The 16,678-nt window shown below is 42.8% G+C and overlaps 1 protein-coding gene across 1 annotated transcript in view; it reads left to right on the top strand.

The window, feature by feature from the left end:
* MED17 (mediator complex subunit 17) overlaps positions 1–16,023 on the top strand; it is an 85,444-nt gene extending 69,421 nt beyond the window's left edge. Inside the window, exons 9-12 of the mRNA XM_082245862.1 lie at positions 639–776; positions 8,185–8,302; positions 9,774–9,933; positions 15,736–16,023. Of these exons, the coding sequence (XP_082101988.1) occupies positions 639–776; positions 8,185–8,302; positions 9,774–9,933; positions 15,736–15,941 (622 nt within the window). The 3' untranslated portion in view covers positions 15,942–16,023. The remainder of the gene's footprint in view (positions 1–638; positions 777–8,184; positions 8,303–9,773; positions 9,934–15,735) is intronic.
* Positions 16,024–16,678: the final 655 nt, after the last annotated feature.

Below are 16,678 nucleotides of genomic sequence, written 5' to 3'. Positions count from 1 at the left end.
CCGTAGCAGTTTCCTGTGCCCCCCCCAAAGCAGTGTCCTCTGTCCCCTAGACCTGCCCCCCACTGTAGTGTCCTCTGCACCTTACCCCACACACACACTGTGTAGGTTGAACTCTCCTACCTTACACAGGTATCACAGGGCTGAATGGGGCAGGAACTGCTGGAGTTAACCTTTCATATTAACAGGCTGGTGATTGGTTGCTAGGATCGCCCAGCAAACAATCACCTGCTGTTTAATGTGAAAAGTTAACTCCAGAAGTTCCCGCCCCATCCTGCCCAGTGATACCAGCCGCTGTCCAATGAAGAGGAGAGCGGCGAAAATGTCCTCGGGCCAGGTTTATGTGAATTCATCACATTCATCCGGCACTGACGGGCCAGACATTTAGCGGTGGCAGGCCGGGTGCGACCTGCGGGCTGCAAGTTGCCTACCCCTGTCTTAATTGATATAATGCATTAAGATAAAACAACCTTCTGCTTATAGAACCACTTTAAGTGTGAGAATGTAGGTGTTTAATTGAAATTGTGGAGGGACATGCAATGATACAGCTGCGCCAACTAAAAGCTTATTTCTTGACCTAATTAAAGACAAAGTATTATGTGAATTGTTATCCTTTTTGAAATTCTCATCTTTGTTTCTAGAACTGCACGCACCATTGACAGCCTGGCCAGCAGGATTGAAGACCCCCAGATACAAGCTCACTGGTCAAGTATAAACGATGTGTACGAGTCCAGTGTGAAAGTCCTGATAACATCCCAAGGTTATGAACAGATATGCAAGTGAGTTTTTATTTTAGTGACAGTAAGCTTCAAATTCAGTGATACTTTCATGAATGCATTATTCCCCAAGGAGCCTATAGAAGCTTGGAAACCTGAGCCAGGAGACTGATTGAATCCTGGCCTAATTCACTGAATGTGCCAATTACAAGTGAACAAATTTGCTGACAGACTAAGATTTCATTATGAGTAGCCAGTTCTGCCACTGCATACTAAAACTTGCGAAAAGAAAACAAATCTTTTGCTAGGTTCAGAGCTTCACACAGCATTAGCAGTTTTTGATTAAAGCACAACTCCAGCCCAAACGTTTTCTATCAGTTTTGAACAGATTGGGTAAAGGTTAGAACCAATGTTAGTTGTTGTTCCCCTAAGCCAGGGGTCTTCAAACTATGGCCCTCCAGTTGTTTAGGAACTATAATTCCCATCATGCCTAGTCAGAGTTTTACAATGCCTCATGGGGTGTGTAGTTCCGCAACAGCTGGAGGGCCGTAGTTTGAAGATCTCTGCCCTAAACATTGGGAATCCTTTTTTTTCTTTGACATTGATGAGAGTTGCAATAGGAGCCACCTCATTTGCACTCTGTACTGCCATCAGATACTAACTGCCTACAAGTACGATAGGCGTTTAAGTCAAACCAGGAGGTTTGAGTTTATATAATAAAAGAACAATTTTCAAGGTGTGGAAACTGCATTTATTTTTCAACATATTCCGCTGCTACATTTTTACACTTATATCAGCGTTTAATGGCTGAAAAGCTTTGACATAAAAAGATTTGTCAGTATGCCTGAACCATCCTAGGTCAGCCTGCTTCACTTAGTCATCTGTGCTAAAATGCTGACCTCCGAGGAACTCTTTTAGGTGTCCAAACAGGTGGAAATTACTTGGAGTGAGGTGTAGGCTGTAAGGGGGATGTGGCGATACCTTCCAGCCAAGTTGATGTAATGTGCACACAGAGCGATGAGCCGTATGAGCTTGTGCGTTGTCTTGGAGAAACAGGACGTCCTCAGTGATCAAACAAGGTCTTTTTTTCCTAAGACGCATCGCACATCATTTAGAACGCGACAGTAATATTGACTGTTGACATAGCACCACAGCGTACAAAATCCAAATGAATAACGCCATGTTTGTCCCAGAAAACGCTTGCTTTTAAGTTACCTGCAGACACAATTGTTCCAAATTTTTCGTTCACAAGAAACTTCATCACCACACGCTGTTACATGCATGCACTAACTCTGTTGTCTGCCATCTTGATTAACGGTCTCTGGACTGGCCTGCGACATGAAAATCAAAAAACGTGCTGCGCCAGAAGGGCACAAAAATAATTAGTGATTACATGTGCGCCACCTATCAATAATAGAACACACTTGCCACTTATTATTGCGTGTACCACCACCACGCTAGCGTCCCTTTTTGTATCTGTGAAATTAAAAGTCCCAAAAGTTTGACTTGGATGCCGCCATAAACCCCTGCTTTTGTGAAGTGAGTTGCAGAGCCTTGACTAGTTGTGCTATCCCTGGTTTGCTGTAAGAGCTAAGATTGTAGCAGGGGCCCTTGGGACTTCTGTTGGGCCGAGGATTCTCCTTAGATTGGCTTTTAGATGACCTGGCTCTGGGTTGTAGCCCTTTATTCATCACCTGACCATGAAATGTCGCATACAGAGAAAAATTTGCTCTCCTAAGATCTGTGATTGAGTTCTTGTAGGGCGCAGAACAGTCTTTCCCTTTAGATTGGTAAGGAGCAGAATGCAGTATATGGGCTCTCTTCTAGATTGAAATTTGATCTTTATGCACTTGGTCTCATCTGTATGAATTCTGCACTTACCCTTTCTATATACCTTTTTACTCTCTCAAAGCTGTTCTGTTCCTGGGATTCTGCCCATTTTTTCTTTTTTTTTTTCTTTTGTGGTTATCACCTGCACATGCACCATTTATCCTATATTCACACTGCTCCTGGTGTGATCTTTAGAGTGCTTTGTCGTGATAAAGTAATGCACGGTCTCCAACATAGGCCCTTGCTCTTGTATTTGCAGAATTTCGAACTGCACATTCTAGGTTGAAAAATAAGTTTTGAGGAAATACAGAGAACATTTTCAAATTGGCTGCTGGAGCTGGGGTAAAACGGGTAATAAAAAAAACAAAGAAGGCAAAACTACAAAATGACAGGATCCTTAATAGTAGTACCATGATGAACTTGTTCAATGAGGTTGTGTGTTTAACTTGTAATTATGCAGAGGGTGCACACGGGGGCAGCAATGTTTCCTCAGTACCCTGAAAACCCTCTTCTGTGCAGCACTACAGCCGTGGCCAAAAGTTTTGGGAATGACACAAATATTCATTTTCACAAAGTCTGCTGCCTCAGGGGTTATGATTGCAATTTGCATATACTCCAGAATGTTATGAAGAGTGATCAGATGAATTGCAATGAATTGCAAAGTCCCTCTTTGCCACAAAAAGGAACTTAATCCCATAAAAAGCATTTCCATGGCATTTGTGAAGAAGGCTTCAGTGCGCCCATGAAAGTCCAGCAAGCGCCAGGACCGTCTCCTACAGTTGGTTCAGCTGCGGGATCGGAGCACCGCCAGTGCAGAGCTTGCTCAGGAATGTCAGCAGACAGGTGTGAGTACATCTGCATGCACAGTGAGGAGAAGACTTTTGGAGGATGGCCTAGTGTCAAGAAGGGCAGCAAAGAAGCCACTTCTCTCCAGGAAAAACAGGAACAGACTCATATGTTGCAAAAGGTACAGGGATTGGACTGCGGAGGACTGCCGTAACGTAATTTCCTCTGCCAAATCCCCTTTTTGATTGGGACATCCAGAAAAAACCTTGCCTGAAGATGAAAAGGTGAGGGCTACCCTCAGTCCTGTGTAATGCCAACAGTAAAGCTTTCAGAGACCATATACAGTGCATCCGGAAAGTATTCACAGCGCTCCACTTTTTCCACATTTTTGTTAAGTTAAAACATTATTCCAAAATGGATAAAATGTATTATTTTCCTCAAGATTCTAAAAGCCATTCCCCATAATGACCACGTGAAAGAAGTTTTTTTTAAATCTTTGCAAATGTATTAAACAAAAAATCAAAAAAAAAATCCCATATGCAGTGCCTTGTGAAAGTTTTTGGCCCCCTTGAACTTTGCAACCTTTTGCCACATTTCAGGCTTCAAACATAAAGATATAAAACTAATTTTTTGTGAAGAATCAACAAGAAGTGGGACACAATCATGAAGTGGAACGAAATTTATTGGATGTTTCAAACTTTTTTAACAAATAAAAAAACTGAAAAATTGGGCGTGCAAAATTATTATCAGCCCCCTTAAGTTAATACTTTGTAGCGCCAACTTTTGCTGCGAATACAGCTGTAAGTCGCTTGGGGTATGTCTCTATCAGTTTTGCACATCAAGAGACTGACATTTTTGCCCATTCCTCCTTGCAAAACAACTCGAGCTCAGTGAGGTTGGATGGAGAGCGTTTGTGAACAGCAGTTTTCAGTTCTTTCCACAGATTCTCGATTGGATTCAGGTCTGGACTTAGAATGGCCAAGTCAAACACCTGGATATGTTTATTTGTGAACCATTCCATTGTAGATTTTGCTTTATGTTTTGGATCATTGTCTTGTTGGAAGACAAATCTCCGTCCCAGTCTCAGGTCTTTTGCAGACTCCATCAGGTTTTCTTCCAGAATGGTCCTGTATTTGGCTCCATCCATCTTCCCATCAATTTTAACCATCTTCCCTGTCCCTGCTGAAGAAAAGCAGGCCCAAACCATGATGCTGCCACCACCATGTTTGACAGTGGGGATGGTGTGTTCAGGGTGATGAGCTGTGCTGCTTTTACACCAAACATAATGTTTTGCATTGTTGCCAAAATGTTCGATTTTGGTTTCCTCTGACCAGAGCACCTTCTTCCACATGTTTGGTGTGTCTCCCAGGTGGCTTATGGCAAACGTTAAACAACACTTTTTATGGATATCTTTAAGAAATGGATTTCTTCTTGCCACTCTTCCATAAAGGCTAGATTTGTGCAGTATACGACTGATTGTTGTCCTATGGACAGTCTCCCACCTCAGCTGTAGATCTCTGCAGTTTATCCAGAGTGATCATGGGCCTCTTGGCTGCATCTCTGATCAGTCTTCTCCTTGTATGAGCTGAAAGTTTAGAGGGATGGCCAGGTCTGCGTAGATTTGCAGTGGTCTGATACTCCTTCCATTTCAATATTATCGCTTGCACAGTGCTCCTTGGGATGTTTAAAGCTTGGGAAATCTTTTTGTATCCAAATCCGGCTTTAAACTTCAACACAACAGTATATCGGACCTGCCTGGTGTGTTCCTTGTTCTTCGTGATGCTCTCTGCGCTTTAAACGGACCTCTGAGACTATCACAGTGCAGGTGCATTTATACGGAGACTTGATTACACACAGGTGGATTCTATTTATCATCATTAGTCATTTAGGTCAACATTGGATCATTCAGAGATCCTCACTGAACTTCTGGAGAGAGTTTGCTGCACTGAAAGTAAAGGGGCTGAATAATTTTGCACTCCCAATTTTTCAGTTTTTTATTTAACAAAGTTTGAAATATCCAATAAATTTCGTTCCACGTCATGATTGTGTCCCTCTTGTTGTTGGTTCTTCACAAAAAATTATTTTTATATCTTTGTTTGAAGCCTGAAATTTGGCAAAAGGTCGCAAAGTTCAAGGGGGCCGAATACTTTCGCAAGGCACTGTACATAAGTATTCACAGCCTTTGCCTAACACTTTATGGAAGCACATTTGGCACCAATTACAGCCTCAAGTCTTTTTGAGTATGATGCTACAAGCTCGGCACACCTATTTTTGGGCAGTTTCTCTCATTCTTTGCGGGACCTCTCAAGCTCCATCAGGTTGGATGGGAAGCGTCAGTGCACAGCCGTTATCAGATCTCTCCAGAGATGTTCAATCGCATTCAAGTCTGTGCTCTGGCTGGGCCACTCGAGGACATTCACAGTTGTCCCGTAGCCACTCCTTTGTTATCTTGGTGTGCTTATGGTTGTTGCCCTTTTGGAAGATTAACCTTTGCCCCAGTCTGAGGTCCAGAGTGCTCTGGAGCAGGTTTTCAACAAGGATGTCTCTGTACATTGCTGCATTCATCTTTTCCTCGATCCTGACTAGTCTTCCAGTTCCTGCGGCTGAAAAACATCCCCACAGCATGACGCTGCCACCATGCTTCACTGTACGGATGGTTTTGGCCGGGTGATGAGCGGTGCTTTGTTTCATCCACACATGACGCTTGCCATTCAGGACAAAAAGTTCAATCTTTGTTTCCTCAGACCAGAGAATTTTGTTTCTCATGGTCTGAGAGTCCTCCTTGTGCCTTTTGGCAAATTCCAGGTGGTCTGTCATGTATCTTTTACTGAGGAGTGGCTCCTGTCCATATAGGCCTGATTGGTGGAGTGATGCAGAGATGATGGTTTTTCTTAAAGGTTCTCCCCTCTCCACAGAGAAATGCTGGAGCTCTGTCAGAGTGACTATCAGGTTCTTGGTCACCTCCCTGATCACTCGGTTTGGCTGGGCGGTCTGCTCAAGGAATAGTCCTGGTGGTTCCAAACTTCTTCCATTTACGGATGATGGAGGCCACTGTCCTCATCGTGACCTTTTAATGCTGCAGACATTTCTCTGTACCCTTCCCCAGATCTGTAACTCAATACAATACTGTCTCGGAGGTAGACAGATAATTTCTTGGACTTCATGGCTTGGTTTGTGCTCTGGCATGCACTAGTAACATCTGACAAAAAGATCTAAAAACACTGAAGCAGCAGACTTTGTGAAAAATATTTGTGTCATTCTCAAAACTTTTGGCCACAGCTGGGGGTTGATTTACTAAAACTGGAGAGTCCAAAATCTGGTGCCGCTGTGCATGGTAGCCAATCCGCTTCTAACTTCAGCTTGTTTAGTTAAGCTTTGTCAATAAAACCTGGAAGCGGATTGGTTTCTATGCACAGCTGCACCAGATTTTACACACTTCAGTTTTAGTAAATCTTTCCCAGTGGTTGTGCTTTTTTTTTTTAATCATACATCACCGGGTACAGGATTGGCTATTTCTTGGATCAGTGGGTTTTGTTGCACCTCCAGGTAATCAGACACAGGCAAAGCTGAAAACCCTTACCTTTCCCAGAATACCTTCAGATTTTTCTGCTAGTTTCCCTTTTTAGCATTAAACCTCTTCTTTCAATATTCTCCACCAATCATGCTGTATGCAATGAGTCGCCTCCACTAGTTGTGCTCTCACCTGGTTTTAATAACATTACTACCGTATGTAGGGTCAACATATGCTTTTTGTCCCTCAGATCAGGCCACTTGGTGTCACCACTCCTGATATTGTCCATGATGTCACCGTCTCCTTTAAATTACACCTTCCTCCTGCCCATAAACACACTTGATCTTTAAAATTCACTCTCCAATCTCCACATTCCATTCTGCAGCTTTATAAAACCACACTCCCTATTTCACAGGTGCTCCATGGCCCAAAGCATATATTCACAGTATTATGACAGTGCAAACTCCCATTGTTAATCTGCTCTCAGTATACAGTTACCGCTGTGTAGCGCCGTTACGTCGCCCCACCCCTATGCATTTCGTCACGGAGTCACTTGAGAAGGGTTGTACAGGGATTGGTTTTCAGCTGTGCTTTGCTAGTGTGCAATTACTCAAAGGTACAGTATAATCCATTAGTCTTAGAATGAGCCAATCCACTGTTCTGTGATGTACTGAGCAGCCTCATCTTCCAGGCTATCAGAGTGGACACAGGACAAAGGCAGCTTTTGAGCATAGTAAAGCATGTCTCTGGGGCCATCTCTACCTGCTGTCTTGGCTCCCTTGTATTTAGAAGCGCCAGCTTCCATCTCCTTGTGCTTGTCCGCCCCACGTGGTGTCCGCGGTGGCAAGGCGGCGGCACCATGTTGGGAGTCTGGGGCCACTCCATCATCCTCCTTGGATCTTGTCATCCTTACAGTATAGTGATGTGTGCGGTGGGTATTTCAGTGCAGTGGGCTCTGGGGAGAGGATCGGTGTGTGGATCAGTCACGGGAGCTCAGAGAAGCGTGTCTTCTCACATGCCGTGCTTGGCTCCGCCCCCCGTCCTGTGATGTACTCCAAGAAAAGGATTTTACGGGTAAGTCAAACACGTGTCAATTGACTGAAGATCATGCACTCCGTCTTGCTGATATCCTATGCAAAGTGCAAAACAAATTACCTGTTCCCTTTTTAATCTTACCAAGTATATCTAAAGTTCTATGTATATGCATTGTGTATGCAAGAAGTAAAAAATGACCACAAGCTGTTCCATTCATCTATATTATGTCATGGACGATGATTATAAAATGGTTTATTTGGTTTAATTTCATGATGGCTAAATTCTTTTTCAATATGATTTTTCCTTCAGGTCCATTCAGTTGCAGCTCAATATTGGGGTGGATCAGATCAGAGTTGTACACAGAGATGGAAGGGTCATCACGCTGTCTCATCAGGAACAAGAGCTGCAAGACTTCCTCCTCTCACAGGTGCTACTTGTTGATATTCCAAATGAATGAATGACTTGGGATAGTCATGGTTAAAGCACAACTTCAGCTTTTATAAAAAAAAAAAAGCCCAATCATTGCCTAAATAAACAAAACCTCTCCCACTATAATATTTGACTCCTCTCTGTGCTCTTGCACACAGACTTTTCCAAAGTGCCATTCAACCCACTTGCCATGCACTCACGGCATTAAAGACCACCTTTGACTCCCAAGAGAATTCTGTAGTGATCGGGGATAAATTATGTACCCCCACCCCCCTGTTCTCTGCAGCATTTAGGGCCACCCACTACTGGATAAGAGGACCACTGGTGTCATGTGACCGGACTGTAGAGGACAACTTGGTATACATAAAGGGATAAAGGGGTGGGAGGACTAGCTAGAGTTGGATCCTTTTTTTTGTTTTTTATTTAGTAAATATTGACTCAAACTATTTATTGTGTATTAGAGCTCCAGAATACATTTTATAGGATTGAAAAGTCCATTCCAGCTGGAAGAACACATTTGGTCTTGCCTAATGGTTCAAGGGAATATATACTTGAATGTTAACCTGATAACCTGCCCTTGCTTAAGAAGCTTTTAAGTTAAAATAACAGAAATCGTTTCAAATACCTGACCGAAATCGTCAAAAACTCTGTAGGAGATTTCTGAAGATGTTGGAAGAGGGCAAGGGGATTGATGCAGCAGTGAAACTCCAACATTGGTGCAGCACATTGTGATGCCTGGAAAATAAAGGGGTTTTAAGTTGGCAATTAAATATAGGTGCACCTACATTTTTGGTTCATGGTATGAATGCAGAGCATGAATTATTGTTTAACTTGACATAAGTCAAGCAGAAAAACCATGGTACCAGTTTCTGCTGCTGTTTTTAAAGCTGAACTCCAGAGATACAAAAAGTGTTACTTTTGCAGTAGGTCCCCCTCTCCACTGCAAGGGTTAACTTCTCATTTTGTCTAAGAGATGATGAATAGGGTCATATACTTGCCTTACTCCGGGCTCCCGCAGGTTTTTTTTCCTCTTTGTGCGACCAGTCCTCCAAAGCCTCTTCATTTCACTTCCAAACCAGTCACAGCTATCGGTCGTCGCCCTGCACAATGCAAGACCATTAGTCCTGTGTTGTACAGGAGGACACAAAGGACCCACCCAGATTCTGGGGCATCGGACAACTGAGGAGAGCACCGACTGCCCAAAGAACGAGGAATAAGGGGAGTATATCATCTTATCCATCACCATCTAGGCAAAGAGATAAGTTAACACTTGGATTGAGGGACCCACTGCTGGGGTAAGGATTTTATTTTGTCCCTGTATTTTAGGTTTAAAAAAAATTCTACTTCATATTGCTTCAGGTAAAAAAGATGTACTTTAATGCTGTAGGACAGGTCTTCAATGCTGCAGGTAGAGAATGTTTTGAGAGAACAGGTAACAGGTCTAACATGGTATGCTTCTGTTGTTTCAGATGTCTCAGCACCAGGTCCTTGCTGTCCAGCAGCTGGCCAAAGTAATGGGATGGCATGTGCTAAGCTTTAGTAACCACGTAGGTCTGGGGCCAGTAGAGAGCATTGGGAATGCCTCATCTATAACAGTGGCCTCACCTAATGGCGACTACTCTGTTTCAGGTATATCAATATTCACTAACTGTTTTTATGTTTAACTACACCAAGCTTTGCTTCAGGCTAGGTTCACATCTATGTGTGTGACTGCGGGTGCAGGAGTTGCAGCGGGCACCCCCACACATGTAAAAACCCAGCGCGTTTGCGGGAACCATTCGATTTGCCTGCAGGCCTCGTTTTAAAAAAGGTGCATGCAGCTTTTTTCTATGAACAATGCAGGCACGGTAGCTTATTCAAGTGAGTAGGCTGACGTGCCTGCACAAACGTGGGCCGCAAAAACGCAGAGATGTGAAATTAGGGTATAGGAAAAATATAGTGGGTTGTAACCCATTTTTTTTTTTAGTATATGTAGCTGGAATATTAGGTGCATAGATTTTAAATGTAAAGTCACAAAAGATATAGGATGTTAGTCACGGAATATATGTCCACCTAAAACAGAAATATGAATTTTAGGGCTGTTTTGGTAATGTTTAGCCTCTGCATTGTTGCAATTGAATCTCCGCTGTCTTGCCAGGGCCCTTTTGGGTACAAAAAGACTTCCCTGTTCATGAATAAATAGAATGGGCGATTTCATGATTGGCTCAATCTGGGAAAAAATGTTCACACCTCCGAAAATCATTGCCAAGCTCTATCCAGTAGAAAAAAAAGTTCAGACCTAACCACCTACCTACCTTTAGCCAAACTGGACTAATTTTGGAGGAGTCATGAACAAAAAAGCTATATGAAGCAAAATATGTTCTATATAGTTCATACATCAAACTGGCCATGCTGCTGCAGAATTTTAACCACTTGCCGACCCCCAGCAATACATTTTACTGCTGGTGGGCGGCAACCACAGGCACTGCGACGTACCTGTACATGGCAGTGTACTTCCTGGCCCCCTGCTGACCTGTGCTGTAAATTGACACACCACAAGTTTGCCAGCAGGTTACAGCCAGTCATTTTGGCTGTATACCTGCTGATCAGCTGTGGCCAATCACAGCACAGAAATCTTTGTGTTGGTAAACACCACACACAGATCTGGCTGGATTTTTCTCTGCTTCCAGTTACTGTTGAGAACAGAAAGCAAGGACAGACTCCAGCCAGATTATTTGTAAGTAAAAGCAGCACACATACACTTGCATACACTTTTTAGGCACACTGTTAACGCCTTGATTGCTCTCCTGATCACTCTGGTCATCCAGCTAGTCCCATTAGTACAGTGTCAGTGTACAGTAATATTATATATTCTTAGATTGTAAGCTCTAATGACCAGAGCCTTCTGATTCCTCCTATATTAAGGTGTATTGTATTTGTACTGTCTACCCCCAAGTTGTAAAGCGCTGCATAAACTGTTGGCGCTATATAAATCCTGTATAATAATAGTACAGTATTATCACTATTGGTGTCACTAGCGATGTCAGTGTCCATCCCAGCCAGTGTTAGTGCCAGATTGCCTGCCACACTATCACAGTCACACTATAAGTAGCTGATCTCCGCCATTACTAGTAATAGTGTCTGTATGGATCAGTATCTTGATCACAATCAGAACTATACTAGTGTCCAGAAAAAAACACAGTTTTTTTTTTTTTTTTCCAAAGACATGTAGCAGAATACATTTTGGCCTACATTTATCTAGAAATTAGATTTTATTGGATATGTTTTATAACCGATAACAGAATATATCAGGTTTTTTTTTTTTCCGTTTATATAATAATAATAATAAAAATTAAAAAAAACAGTGAAATACCACCAAAAGAAAGTTCTATTTGTCTGAAAAAAAAAAATAATATAATTTTACGTATAGTGTTGCATTACGAAGCAATTGCCAGTTAAAATAATAGTGCAAAAAATTCCCTGGTCATGAAGGAGGTAAAGCCTTTCCGATGGTCAAATGGTTAAACTAGAGTACTTGGCTGCTTTCCGTTGTTTTTGTACAGAAAAGAATTCCTTGTAGCTGAGCAGTTTATGTGGACGGGGGCCGGTATTAGAATGCTGTGCAGTTCAGTATTATCTGACTGAATCCTGTTCTGTACAAATAAAGGAGATTCAGGAACTGATCAGACTGCCTAATCTCCAGGGAAATCCAGAGTGCTTGTGCATTATCAGGATACAGATACACATTTATCTAATGCTGAGTCTACTAAATAAGCATTTCGACAGTGCTAAAGTAGAATGGCTGAGTGGCATCCCATAATGATTTGTATTAGCGCAGTGCTCAGCTTTTTTTAACTTCAGTGCAAAAAGGTGCTTAGCCTTCATGCTTTTTTACCCTTATTGTTTAGGTGCAGATTTTACAATTTGAAACTGCTTTGCACAACAGCATTGCCCCTCTAATCCCACGATGGGCCGGTCGCTTGACTTCCCTATTACGGGTCAGGGTGTAGGAACCAGGAGAGTTGCTGTCATTGATTTACTGCCGCCTTGTAACAAATTGTGCTATCTTTTTCTATTTTAAATTGTGGCTAGAACTACAGTATAGTAGCAGTGGTAAGTATTTAAAAATCAAGTACTGTTCTAGTTGTGGATAAAGGATCTCTAGTCATATCGAACACATTACCACTACCACTGTGAAGTTCTTCTATTGATTTCCTTCTCTTTAGTCTGTCTGACAAACATAATATATGGAGGTACAAAGGGATAAGCAAAGGGAAGAAAGTGTCAGGAACTCTAGGGAAGGATTGCATAGAGCAGTGAGGGAAGGAAATGGTCCGGAAGTGTACAGCAGCATTTTGTAGAGTAGTCCTTCACAGTAGGATTATGTAGAAGAATAATGTGGCGTCAGGGCATATTCACAGAAGGATTCTGTAGAGCAGTGGGTGAAAAGTGCTGGGGCATCTTCACAATAGAATTCTGTAGAGGAAAGGAATGTGTCAGAGCATCTTCAAAGTAGGATTTTGTAGAGCAAAGTTCTTGAACCACAGGCCACATCCTAAGGGTAAAACCAAACTCATCCTACATCACAGGACACAGGAATTGGTTATTTCTTTAATCGTTGGGTTATGCTCCACCTCCTGGTGATTTGGCACCCAGCCCTGCATAAACTCTCCCACACCCAGCATGCCTCTGCATATTGCTTTTGTCTGTAGGCGATGGATCTCTCTTGCTGGAAGATGTTTACCTGGATTGTGGTTCATTGCGCTTGAGCCCTGTTTCTTCTGACCCATGTGGGTAACCCTGCATTGTAGCTTGCCCTCATGTTGGGTCCCTATGTGCTGTGCACTGAACAGGCATAGGGGAGTGGCAAGTGTGGGTGGTCCCCCTCTTCTACTGGGGAGGAGCTGAGCGGTTGGGTTCCACCCTCAAATTGACATCGGTGCCTTTTTGCCTGTGGGATCTCTGTCCCTTCATGAGCGGTCCCATACTCTCTGTGTGTGTGGTCTGCCTCCAGGCTGCATTGCTCATGCAATGCCTTCCCAGGATCATTCTTTCTATTTTAAGATTCTGGCCCCATTGGACATACTTAGGAGAGCTCCCTCCACATACCAGCACAGGCAGCTAATGCGTGCCTTGGGACCTAAGTTTGTCAGGTGGTGGAAAATCGTGAGGCCTCTCCCTCACCGCTGCTTCCAGTATTAGTCCTAAACAGATGGTGTACCCATTGGACAGCTTGCAGTTATCGACATTACAAATGGGGGATGAGCTTCATGGGTTTGAGGAGCGTTGAGTATTCCTGGCATCGGGGATGGGCCTCCTTCCACAAGCTCAGCCAGTGTGGGTCTCCAACATGGCTTGGTGTCCAAGTCTGTTTCAGGGATCTTCCATATTCTATCAGTAGCACCTACCTCCTAATGTCTAAGGAGGAAGCTTCCTCTGCCATATCCACTATTTTTTAACAGTTGGCACTTATACAGAAGGATATGAGGCAAGGAGGACACAAACACTCCAGGACACCACCTCTGCAGGAATTCTGTGACTTTCTTCTACTGCCCCTTCACTGTTCAGAGGAAGAAGCTTAAAAAGAACAGTCAGGGGAGGCAGTGTCATCTGCTTTGGATAGATTTGGATGCCCTCACATGAAGATGCTAAGATCTCTGCCAGGCCTGGAAGACTAAATTGAGAATTCTCCGAGATGGCCTGCAAACATTTTAAATTGTTGCTGCCAAAGGTAACCAGTTCAGCGTCTTGGAAAGCTTCAAAACAAGCCTGGTCCTTTATGATAGAGCCTTATACAGAGAGGATGCTCTGAGGTCTGGGCATGCCAAAACAAGATTTTTGGTTTTGGCTGTACTCTTTTTAGAAGTTGCTTGCCCATTTTTTGGTGTGAGCTATGATCCAAAATGTGTGCCAGCTATACATTCTCAGTTGACTTTGTGTGACCTCAGTCTAGTTTTGTCTGACCTTCAATAGACTGCCATTTGAATCTTTCTTGCTTTCTCATGAGGTTACCTGTCTTGTGGCCATTACCATGATTAGAAGGGTTTTCGAGTTGATGGCTTTATCCTGTGAGAAACCTTTCCTTTACTTCTAAAGGCCAAAATAGTTTTTGAAGTCTAGAGCCTCTTCCTTACCCAAGGTGGTCTAGGCCTTCAACTATAACCAAGACATGGTTTTGACATCCTTTTGTCCTGCTCCTAGGCATCTTAAGGAGATTGCATTCTACACCTTGGATGTGGCTAGGGCTGTGCAAGTCTACCTCATGGCTAAAGCTTTTATTAGTCACTCTCTTTGCCTGTTTGTGCTACCTGATGGTTTTTGCTAAGGGCAGGCTGGTTCCCGTTCCACCATTGCTAGGTGCATTCAGAAACTCAGCATTGAGGCTTACAACCTGAAGGGGAAGGTTCCTCCTTTTCCTGTGAAAGCATACTCTACTAGAAGTGTTGGCTCTTCTTTGGCTTTTTAGCATCAGACCTCAATTTTCTAGGTCTATAGCCTGCCACCTGTTTTTTTCACATATTTGACAAGTCTTGAGGTGGATGTTCAGGCTTTGGCAGGCACCGATTTTGATCCAAAGGTCCTCCAGGCAGTCATGTAAATGGGCCTTTTCTTGCCTTGTTTGGGGCTTTTTTCTTGAGCCATGGGATTACTTTTGAATGCCCTGATCTTAGAATTAAACTATTTTTTTCCCCTGTGATTAAAAATAAAGCAGGGGTTTTGGCTTACCTGTAGAACCCTTTTATTGTATCATATTACAGGACCTTTCCCTGTATGTTTATGTGCACTCCTATGTTGCTTGCCTACAAAACTGAGGTTATTTAGCCATAGGATGGGCTACGCAGGGCTGGATTTCATCTTTGCAATTTGCCAGTGTCCATTCACTTAGAGGGTGGAACATAACTCGTGGTTCAAGAAATAATCTATACCTGTGTCTTGTGATGTACTCAAAAGGTTATTTCAGGTAAGTAAAAAATCCTGTTTGATTGTTAAGCACAATCACGACACTTTACCCCCTTATCCTGTTTGTACTGAACAGTAAAGTTGATTTTATACTTTGGAAGGGCTAAGTGGCTCCAGACTTTTGTTGAATTGTGTGTGGAAGGACAGACCCCAGAGGATTCTGTAGAGCAGTGAGGGTTGGAAAGTGTCAGGACATTTCCACAGTAGATTCTGTAAAGCAGATAACTGTTGGGGCATCTTCACAATAAGATTCCATATAACAAGGAACAGAGAAAAGTGTCAGGAAATTTCAGAGGGATTGTGTAGAGCAGCAAGTGGTAGACTACAGCAAGGGAGTGACCGTATTTTAATCCTGCAGATTTATAGGGTTTTTTTATGCAAGAACAATGCCTAAATAAGCAAAATGGCTGATTACATTATTTTAGTTGAAATGTACTTTTTAAACACACGTGGATATGTCATCTCTGACTGCTTTGTGTACTCTCCACACAGTGAGAAATGGGCCTGAGAGTGGCTGCAAGGTGATGGTTCAGTTTCCCCGCTGTCAGTGTAAGGAGCTCTCGAAGAGTGATGTGTTACAGGATAACAAGTGGCAGCACCTACGTGGACCTTTTAAAGAAGTTCAATGGAACAAAATGGAAGGCCGGAATTTTGTCTATAAGATGGAATTGCTAATGGCAGCCCTGATACCTTGTTAGAACCTTCCCAAACATGGACACCAGTGGGGTTGCATGAACTCTTATTTCTAGAAAACAACAAACCGGTTTTCTGCATTGTTTATTTCAAATAAACGTGTATATTTTTTTCTATATTTTACTACTTTGCGTGTTTGTGTAATGATTTTAGCACGTGGATCTTATTTTTACATGAAGATTAACAAATCTAGAGGTTTTTGAACTTTTGCTGTCTTGTAAAGTTGTGTGTTCTGTCAGCTGCTGCTCTTTAGCTGATGGTGGGGGGTGTTTTCATCACCTGCCTGTTTTTTTGTTATTTTTTGTATGTGCACCCCCCCTCTTCCCCCCCCCCCCCCCCCCCCCCCACACCAAACAGATGTTGATAGTTATAGTATGTAGAGTGACCTAGGAGCCCAGACACATGGGGAACTCTTTTTTGCAAATTTGGACCAACGTCTGTTTGCTCAGGCCCACCCCTTTTCACTTTTTGTGGGTATGAAGATTAGCCCATATGGATTTTCTAACTCAGACCAGTAGTGAGATGGATCAAACAAGAAAAAAACCCACTAAATGTGATAAACAGAGGTAAACAAAAAGTGCAAGCTGCAACTAATCTGTGTAATATCGTCACCGTTCAAATGCAAAAATACTTTTCTCTTTCGTTCATTGACGGACACAGTTCCTGGTATTCATAAACATTGAGTTATACTGCCCCCTGCAGGTGTAGGGCACTAGGCAGAAAATAATTCTGGCTACCCCCA

Source organism: Pelophylax lessonae (genome assembly GCF_965119305.1).
Source record: "Pelophylax lessonae genome assembly, chromosome: 2".
Classification (NCBI taxonomy): Eukaryota; Metazoa; Chordata; class Amphibia; order Anura; family Ranidae; genus Pelophylax; species Pelophylax lessonae.
Note: the sequence above shows the minus strand (reverse complement) of the source record. Positions and strands in the feature narration are given on the sequence as shown.